Source organism: Ranitomeya imitator, chromosome 5 (assembly GCF_032444005.1).
Source record: "Ranitomeya imitator isolate aRanImi1 chromosome 5, aRanImi1.pri, whole genome shotgun sequence".
NCBI lineage: Eukaryota > Metazoa > Chordata > Amphibia > Anura > Dendrobatidae > Ranitomeya > Ranitomeya imitator.
In genome coordinates this window covers 77,394,220-77,403,313 of record NC_091286.1, presented here as the reverse complement: position 1 = coordinate 77,403,313, position 9,094 = coordinate 77,394,220, and the positions used below count along the sequence as shown (strand labels likewise).

The 9,094-nt window shown below is 44.9% G+C and overlaps 2 protein-coding genes and 1 long non-coding RNA gene across 3 annotated transcripts; 1 reads left to right on the top strand and 2 right to left on the bottom strand.

Moving 5' to 3' along the window:
- The first annotated feature begins 663 nt into the window (after positions 1–663).
- LOC138681367 (uncharacterized) lies at positions 664–5,475 on the top strand. Its single transcript, XM_069768817.1, has 2 exons — positions 664–1,149; positions 4,064–5,475. Exon 2 carries the CDS (start codon positions 4,070–4,072, stop codon positions 5,327–5,329), a length of 1,260 nt encoding a protein of 419 aa, XP_069624918.1. The 5' UTR covers positions 664–1,149; positions 4,064–4,069; the 3' UTR covers positions 5,330–5,475.
- On the bottom strand, positions 1,844–2,676 carry LOC138680540 (uncharacterized). Its single transcript, XR_011321644.1, has 3 exons — positions 2,598–2,676; positions 2,447–2,521; positions 1,844–2,054 (listed from the first exon to the last, which is right to left on the bottom strand). It is a non-coding gene; the product is annotated as an uncharacterized lncRNA (long non-coding RNA).
- A 1,020-nt stretch (positions 5,476–6,495) lies between the features above and the next one.
- Positions 6,496–8,160, bottom strand: LOC138680539 (uncharacterized). The gene is made up of 2 exons (XM_069767902.1): positions 7,575–8,160; positions 6,496–7,215 (listed from the first exon to the last, which is right to left on the bottom strand). Exons 1-2 carry the CDS (start codon positions 7,983–7,985, stop codon positions 6,685–6,687), a joined length of 942 nt encoding a protein of 313 aa, XP_069624003.1. The 5' UTR covers positions 7,986–8,160; the 3' UTR covers positions 6,496–6,684.
- Between the last annotated feature and the right edge of the window lie 934 nt (positions 8,161–9,094).

The following is a 9,094-nucleotide window of genomic DNA, read 5'->3' as shown; positions in this document are numbered from 1 at the left end:
GCACAGCGGCTGTGCTTTCACTTTCACTTTACGGCCGGCAGTCACTGAGTGCGGGAAGCAGACTGCAAGGGACCTGACGGACACCAGAATGTAAGTATGTACTGTTTTTTTTTTTTTAGTTTAACGCTTGTAACCAGGGTAAACATCGGGTACCTAAGCGCGGTCCTGCGCTTAGTTACCCGATGTTTACCCTGGTTACCCAGGGACCTCGGCATCGTTGGTCGCTGGAGAGCTGTCTGTGTGACAGCTCCCCAGCGACCACACTACGATTTACCTACGATCACGGCCAGGTCATATCGCTGGTCGTGATCGTAGGTAAATCGTATAGTGTGACGGTACCCTAAGATGGTTTCTAAACCTAGCAAGTCGACGTTTAAGTACCTCTACCAGGATCTTGATAATATCCTACATTTCTATACATCCTATCAGCACCATTAGTTCTCACAAAGTTCTTCAGACCATGTGAGTTGTTTTACAATACAACATTTTATCACTTCCCCTGAGATAGTGAATCCTATTGTTATCTATGCAACTGTGCCCTGTCGTAACCCCATCTTAATCCTGCTGATTGCTTGGTTGCACAATTCCTTCTTCCCACAACTTCCCTTTGAGAAGACTGGTATTTTCACTGATTAAGCTATTCACTTGACCTAAAGGTACCTTCACACTGAGCGACGCTGCAGCGATATAGACAACGATACGACCAAAAGGCGATCGCTGGAGCGTCGCTGTTTAGATCGCTGTAGAGACGTCAAACACACCAACGTTCGAACGATGCCGGAGCGATACAGTGACGTAACAGCGACTCACGGATCGTTGTCGCTGGTTGCTTGCTTCACGTCAAACAGCAGTGGTTAACGATCCGATGAATTGGCAGCGTAGTCAGATAGGTGTCACCCAGGTGGGTGACACCCAGATAGGTGTCACCCAGGATGTGACGTCCCGGCGTCTCAGAATATAAACCGCGACTCTACAGCGATTGATTCACATTGTTCGAGAGCTGCGTATGCCTGTTTTTCCCTGCATTTCTAGCGTCCTGTCCGGAACGATCCTTCTCCAGCTACGATCCTCTTCTACCGTGAACGTTCTGTTCGGAACGCCGTACTCCACTGCCGGCGTCTTCATCGGTTCTTTTATTGCTCATAAACGGTATGTTCAATTTTTTTTTTTTTGTATAGTAATGGCTGTGTAGTAATGTTAGACGCAATGCTTATCTAAAGTATATGGTATAGTAATGTATAAAACATATCTGGCAGCTATCTTGTGCATCTGGTAAGCGGACACACAAGATGGAGGCACTTTCGGATGCAGTTTGCAAAGTATTTGGCGCTGTGTAGCATTTTTTGCGCAAACTATATGGTAAGGCCAACCAACTCTTTTGTGTCTACCTTGGCTTAGCTGTCCCTGGCCTGCTCCGCAAGTAAATAAAAACAGCTCACAACTGGTAAACTAAATTTTTTTTTTTCACAAACTGACCTTATTTTTTTTTTATCAAGAGACAATCACTGTCACGCTATCTATATTCATCAAGTACGGTGTCAGAAAAATGAATTCATGATAAACATATACAGGCTCCTGAATTCACTATTTCTGACACCTGGCAGGTGAGCATAGATATGTACCGTGTGACAACCATTGTCCCCTCAATTTGTGTGATTATGGAGATGCATGTAATATTTTTGGCCCACCTCATATCTGTATACTACAGACACACCAAGCTGCAGTCTTTTCATTTTTAACTACTGGAGATATTATGTGGGCCAAAAAGTGTGTGTGGCGACGTTTCTTGGCGCACGGTGTGTTGCCGGTGGCTATAGAGACAATAAACCAAACATAATTGTGTCAAATCAAACTTTTTTTATGTTGTTAACTGAAAAATAACAAGGAACAGAACAATATCCCAAACAATGAAAGAAAAAAAAAAAATCAGAACCTCCCACGCCTCAAGAGGTGTCGCAGCGTGCGGCCATGTTGCTGTACTTGTTGCAGCATGAGCGCTGCTGTCCGCTCCAGGCGGTCTTGCTTGGCCAGCAGCTCTCTCACGGTGTCCGGTTCTGTGATAGAAGAGGTTGGAGAATGGACAGTGATAAAGCTGCAACGGTGGCATGTGTTTACATAACCAGCAATTTTACCGTACCGTCAAAAATAACGATTTTTGTAACGATATCTTTGATTTCTGTGAAGTTGCAACGATATTGTTAACGCAATCGTTCTGTGTGACAGCGACCCAGCGACCACACAGTGACTTACCAACGATCACGACCAGGTCGTATAGCTGGTAATGATCGTTAGTAATTCGTTTATTGTAAAATGGTACTTGTAACTACACACTCAATTTTCTACTGCCCCAGAGGGCTTTTTTTAGGTTCAATGTTTTAGGGTCCGTTTAGTCGTTGTCAAATGTGACATCCCACCGATAACCCCCTCCCACTTTCTCAATACTTACGGAAAAGGGACGCCTGTTGCTCATCCGCAGAGCTGCTGACCACCCATCCCCTGGCTCGGGCCACAGCTCCTGCTGCTGAAAGGAAGCAAATACATATCTGGTTAACAATTGAACTGACTGTGGTGAAGCGCTCGCTGGTTTTGTCACTTACGAATGCTTGTCGCTGGAGAGAATGACGCAGACCCGGGGGAGGAAGATGGGTGGCGAAAGGGCGGGGTTGTGGCCTGCGGTGGGGTTACTGCACCTGTAATGTACACAATATTTAACCTCCCTACTAATGGCCCGTATGGCGTCATTAAATTCTAAAAAACGGTGGTTAACTTACGTGACGACACTGGGTGTGGGCTTCCGCTGCTAGCCGCTGTACTGCTGGCTGCAGTGGGTGCTGTCCTCTGCCGGCGGCGTCTCTCTACACCCCAAAAAAAGACACGCAAGGTTTAGACACCAGAAGTACAGAGCTGTCGACTTAAATAAAAAATTAAGTAGGCGCCATCGCAATTGCCAGACATGAGGGGTAACTTACGTGACGGCCCTGGCTGTGGGCGTACGCTGCTGGCCGCTGTAGTCCTCTGCTGGCGTTGTCTCTCTATACACAAAAAATAAAGAAACACAATGTTTACACACCAAAGTACAGAGCTTCCGACACCCCCACAAATAACAAACCTAGGCCAGTGGCATAAAGGAATAAAATTTAAATTTAACTCCCCAAATCGAGGTACATATATAGAAGGTGGGAAGCGCCACACGGCAGTGCGAGTGTCCCTATTCCCCCCTCCCGATACTGTGTGTCTCCCAATTACACTATACTGTTACTTGCCTTGCCTGGTCTCTGCCCGCAACGTTGCCAGATAAAGTGGCTGTTTGTACCGGAGGTCGGCCCACTTTTTGCGTAGCTGCAGCGCACTGCGCCGGATGCCGAACCTCCGCTCCATCTTCTGGGCAATGTGGCGCAACACCTCATTCTTATGTAGATTTGGGTGTGCTGGGCGACTCTCCCGGCCCTCATAGTCCATGGCATCCATTTTTTTTACAAAAAAACGGACCTCTGTCTGCCCCAAAGGAGGACATCGCTGTCTCGCCGCCATTTTAGCAAGAGAGACGCTGTATGGCACCACCCAGCCACGCCCAGAGGAGGTCCTTGATTCTACCGTTCTGGCGCGCAATTCGCAACGCTATAGCGTCTCCATTTATGCACACCGTCGCGGGTGTGACGTCGGCTCCAGAAGTCACTATTTGGCGTTCCCGTTATAAATCAGCAGCGCTCATCGTCCTGTTTGTTTCAGTGGATGGTACATTTAATGGAGGGTATCTATGGGGTATGGCTGTTGTGTTATATGCTGTTGTGTTAACGTTGCTTACAATTAGCCATGTATATCTCTGTGTATGTATATATGTATGTGTGTGTATGTATGTGTATATATATATATATATATACATATATATATATATATATATATATATATTTATATATATATAGTACCTTACATCCTATGTTAACATTTTTGTCAAATGGTGCAGCATCGGTGACGCAACGGAGAATGCATTACAGTATTGGATGTCTTGTTAGTTTTGAAAATTATATGTAGTAATTTTTTTTTTTCTTTTTTCCTTTCTCAGGTTGCCATGTCTCATTCGGATGTACCTGTGATTGTTGCGGCCGCGTTATTGGTAGAAGCTCACAACCAGCTGGAGGTTCAAGCGCGAAACAATCGTGTAAAGCGTCAGCGCCGCATGTGGACCAAACAGTGGCTGCAGAAGAGGAATCAATTGTCCCATATGGGCCTTATAAGGGAACTGCAGGATAACAACCCGCATGATTTTCGTAACTACCTGAGAATGTCGGAGGACTCATTTAATGTCCTACTTGCAGCCGTAGAACCTTATATCAGGCGGCAAAATACACAGATGAGAGCAGCTGTCCCAGTGGATGAGAGGCTGGCTGTCACGCTGCGTTTCCTGGCGACTGGCAGGTCTATGCAAGACTTGCATTACAGCGCAGCTATATCCCGATCCCTACTCAGCGTCATCATCCCAGAGACATGCAAAGCTATTGTCTCAGTTTTACACCGCAGTTACATGCCTTTCCCACAGACCCCGGATGACTGGAAAGAGATTTCTAGGGGATTTGAGGAGCAATGGCAGTTCCCGAATTGCGGTGGGGCCTTGGATGGCAAACATGTACGCATCACCCAACCACCACACTCTGGCTCCTTTTATTATAACTATAAGGGATATTTCAGCATAATTCTCATGGCCCTCGTAAATGCTAACTATGATTTCATAAGTGTGTCTGTTGGGATTAACGGGAGAGTATCCGATGGAGGAGTTTTGGAGCACACAGATTTTGGGGAACGCTTGAAAAATAATAAACTTGCCTTGCCGCCCAACAGTGACACAACAGAAAACATGAACTTTGTCTTTGTCGGAGATGAGGCTTTCCCACTGCATCCGAACCTTTTGAAGCCCTTCTCCCAGAAGACTCTGACACCGGAACGACGAATCTTTAATTACAGACTTTCAAGAGCTAGACGCGTTGTTGAAAATGCATTCGGAATTATGGCAAACCGATTTCGGGTTTTCCACACAGCACTAAACATGAAACTAACGTCTATTGACTCTGTGGTGCTTGCTTGTTGTGTCCTCCACAACTTTCTACGTCGCCGTGATGCCACTGCATACAGCCCTACACAGTATGTAGACTCTGTGGACCAGGGTAACGGAGATGTAACCCAGGGCGAATGGCGTCTAGACGCGCACAGGGTTTGTGGTTTGGAAAGTCTGGGTTCTGGAAGGTACTGTGATGATGCAACTAATAGCAGGGACAAATACTCTGACTTTTTCAATGGGCCAGGGGCTGTCCCATGGCAGTATCAACAGCTGTAACGTAACTGTTGGCATAACTTATACCATGTATTATGGATGATATTGTTGGGGGGTTCAAGTGCTCTAGTGTAAAAGTGCTCATTTTTAACAATTTTTGGATGACCCATGATACTCCTTTTTCTGTAATAAATGTGAACATAACGATATATCTATTTGTTATTTCTTATTATTTTACATACATACCAATACATACCAATAAACATATATATCTATGAACATACTCTACTTCTGTATCAATCATATGAAACCTGTGAGTCTTCAGCATCCTATGCACTAGTGATTTCCTGATGTGTGTGTGTATATATATATTAGTAGATGTTCACCATATTCTAAAGGTACCTTCACACTCATCGACTCTGCAGCGATACCGACAATGATGTCGATCGCTGTTTGGTCGCTGGAGAGCTGTCACACAGACAGCTCTCCAGCGAGCACCGATCCAGAAGTCCACGGGTAACCAGGGTAAACATCGGGTTACTAAGTGCAGGGCCGCGATTATTAACCCGATGTTTACCCTGGTTACCGTTGTAAATGTTAAAAAAAAAATTACAATACATACTTACATTCACGCTGTATAGTCATGTCCCTCGCCTTCAGCTTCCAGCACTGACTCAGCGCCGGGCGTAAAGTACAACGGTGATGTCAACGCTGTGCTTTACTACCGGACGGCGCTCACCAGTCAGTGCGGGAAGCCGAAGGCGAGGGACTTGACCATACAGCGGGAATGTATGTACTGTTTGTTTTTTAAACATTGACAACGGTAACCATGGTAAACATCACGTTACTAAGAGTGGCCCTGCACTTATTAACCCAATGTTTCCCTTGTTTCTTGTGACGACATCGCTGAATCGGCGTTACACATGCTGTGTTTAACGCCGATTCAGCGATGTCAGCGGGAGATTCAGCAACCACAAAAAGTGCTGTACTTTCCCCAGCGACCAATGATCTCCCAGCATACATTACCGTCACACAACAATTTAGTTAACGATATCGTTGCTACGTCACAAAAAGCAACGATATCGTTAACAATATAGTTATGTGTGACGGTAATGTATTGGGTATTCTAGCATTTGCATGTCCCCGTCGCATATTGCCCAGCAACGTAGTATATTGACCAGCGGCGTCATTTATTGCCAAGCCAAAGAGACACGTAGTACATACACAAATTTAAGAAACCAAAAATTTTATTATTTGTATTAAAAATTTTATTATTTGTTATTTCAATACTTTTTTAATGTTGATGAGGCATAGGGGATTAATGACCGGGTGCCAGGAGGATGCCTGCAGGGGAGAAGGCATAGGGGATTACTTGTGGAGCATCTAAAACACAAGTCTCATTTATTTAAACTACAACACTACAAATTTTGGTAGTAAGTGTCCATCTCACTGTAGTGGTGCGTGGCTATAGGAGGTCCTTGTGATAAGTCACCAAAAGAAGGGGGTGCAGGTGGTGTCCGGAACTGAGAATTATGTGGCCCAGGTCTGCGGACAGGAGTGCTGTGCATGGGCTCCTGTTGGTGTCCCCAATAAAAATGGGCACTGGGCTGACGGACGTCAATGCTCAATGTTGATGTGTCGCATAGTTTTCCTGCGGCTGCCGCGTTCATAACGTCAAACATTATTCTCTCCGCGTGAGATCTTTGGGTATCATCCAGTCTGTTTAAACGTTCCTCAACCAAGGATGCGAATGGGGAGAGTTTGGTTGTGACGTGCTTCGACAAGATGCTGTTGGCCACTGCCAGGAGATCCACAGGTGTGGCTGCTGTTGATTTTCTTTTTCTAGATGGGCGCAGTGGACATGTCTGCTCCTCGACAGACGGGCTACTGGAGGACTGAGGGGACTGGACATTGTTCGCTTCCGTTGTTTCCCGCTGTTGCAGAGGCACCTGCAATTACATGAAAAACAAAAATTTAAAATAAATAACATACAAACGACTCTGCCACACATCCCTAGAGAGCCCACACCTCCCCAAACACCTCTATGCCCATTGGAACCTATGAGGAACAGTTACCTGGGTTAAAAAACAAAGGGGTTAAAGAGCTGTGCTGAACTACATTGGCCGGCAATACTGTACGAATGTGCGGAAGACACAATATGTTAATTACGGACACAGGAAGTGGCAGCTGTTATCATCAGGGGGATTAAACATGAACAACGTGACTCACTATTACTGGAAGCCATGCAGTCTCATAAACATACAAGACACACGGCATGCTACAAGAAGGGAAGCTTGGGGCTACTTACATGGTCGTCAGGAGACTCAGGCAGGATATCTTCGGGCGATGGCTCACAAAGGCTAGTCACAGTCTGGCACGGGCGAGGGATTTCTTGGTCTCTAGTGAATGCCATCAGGTCGTAATACCACAGCCTGGGCACATAGACTTCCTCAGTTCCGGCCCCAGACTTCTTAGAATTTTCCACTTTGTTGACCTCTTTTTTGAAAACTGTGCGGAGAGCCTGGATCTTTTTCCTCACAATGTTTTCATCCACGGTCTCTGTGGGATGATACTCCCTGTAGACGGCCACCAGCTTCTCATACGCTTCTCTCTTCATGTAACGGTTGCTATAATCCTTAGATTTTATCTTCCACAAACAGGGCAGGGAGCGGTACATCTCTATGAGTGCCCGAACAAAGTCCTGCTCATTTGTAGACATCTTTAAAAAATAAAAAAATAAAAGTTAAGAAACAGCAAAAAATAAAAGTTTGATGAGCTGTATGCCGTTCCTATTGTTATCAGTCATTTTTTGTATGGGATGGTCCGTGGGACTATTTCCACCATTTAGGGGATGGGATGGGGGCCGTTTGTGTGTTTCCTCATAGCCACCATTTGGGGATGGGATGAGGGCTATTTTTATCCATTCTGAGAGTTGAAAAATTTGTACATTCTATTGGTTGCTATTTTGTCAATGGCCAATTTCATGTTGGTGAAACACACCATACTACAAAATCGTTTGCATTACCACTTAAAAGGGAAATACTACGACGCTAAAGCGTCTTTGGTTATAAACATGAAAGCTCTAAAAAAATCACTGCTGAGATGTAGTATACATCTATTTCTATACACATAAATTAGTATTGCTGCATGGCAAATGAATACAGCACAAGGATATACTCACCGTAGATGTACTAATTGAGAACGCTGCAGAGTTGAAGATCTACAAACAGGTCGCTCAAAAGTTACAGCCAAGACGCCCACGAGTTGATGGAGAAGGAACACGATGGATTTCGAACCAAGACGCACACGAGATGCTCGTGGATGGCAGAGTACGCACAAGTGATTGAAAAGTTGTAAAGTCGCGGTTTATATTTAGGAACGCAGGTACACATGACCCCGATGTGACCTATCAGCGTTCTCAGTGAGACGTAACAACAAAGCCATTTGAAATATATAACGTTATGGCGTCACCTTTTGTAATGTAATAATGTGATTTAAAGGGGTCTTCTTTTGTAATAGTGATGCATTGTAAATACGCCCTTACGTAAAGTTCACACCTACCTCCTAGGCTGTCGTCACAGTTGGCGTCACCTTTTGTAATGTAATGTAAAGGGGTGCCTTTTTCAATGTAATAATGTGATGTAGGCATCACCTTTTGTCTTTGGAATGCATTTGGGAGTATGGTGATAATTACATTACTATAATAATGTTCACACCATCTCCCAGGCCATTATGACAGATGGCGTCTCCTTTTGTAATTAGTAATATATTGGGATCTTCGAAATAATTGCGTATCTATCTACGAGCGACATTGCTAAATTTAAAGGC

Bases quoted from the DNA above. Each gene is read 5' to 3' on its own strand.
- LOC138681367 (XM_069768817.1), top strand. From the start codon at position 4,070: ATGTCTCATTCGGATGTACCTGTGATTGTTGCGGCCGCGTTATTGGTA.
- LOC138680539 (XM_069767902.1), bottom strand. From the start codon at position 7,985: ATGTCTACAAATGAGCAGGACTTTGTTCGGGCACTCATAGAGATGTAC. The intron at 7,216-7,574 runs GTAAGTAGCCCC...ATGTAATTGCAG, and splicing joins CTGAGTCTCCTGACGACCAT to GTGCCTCTGCAACAGCGGGA.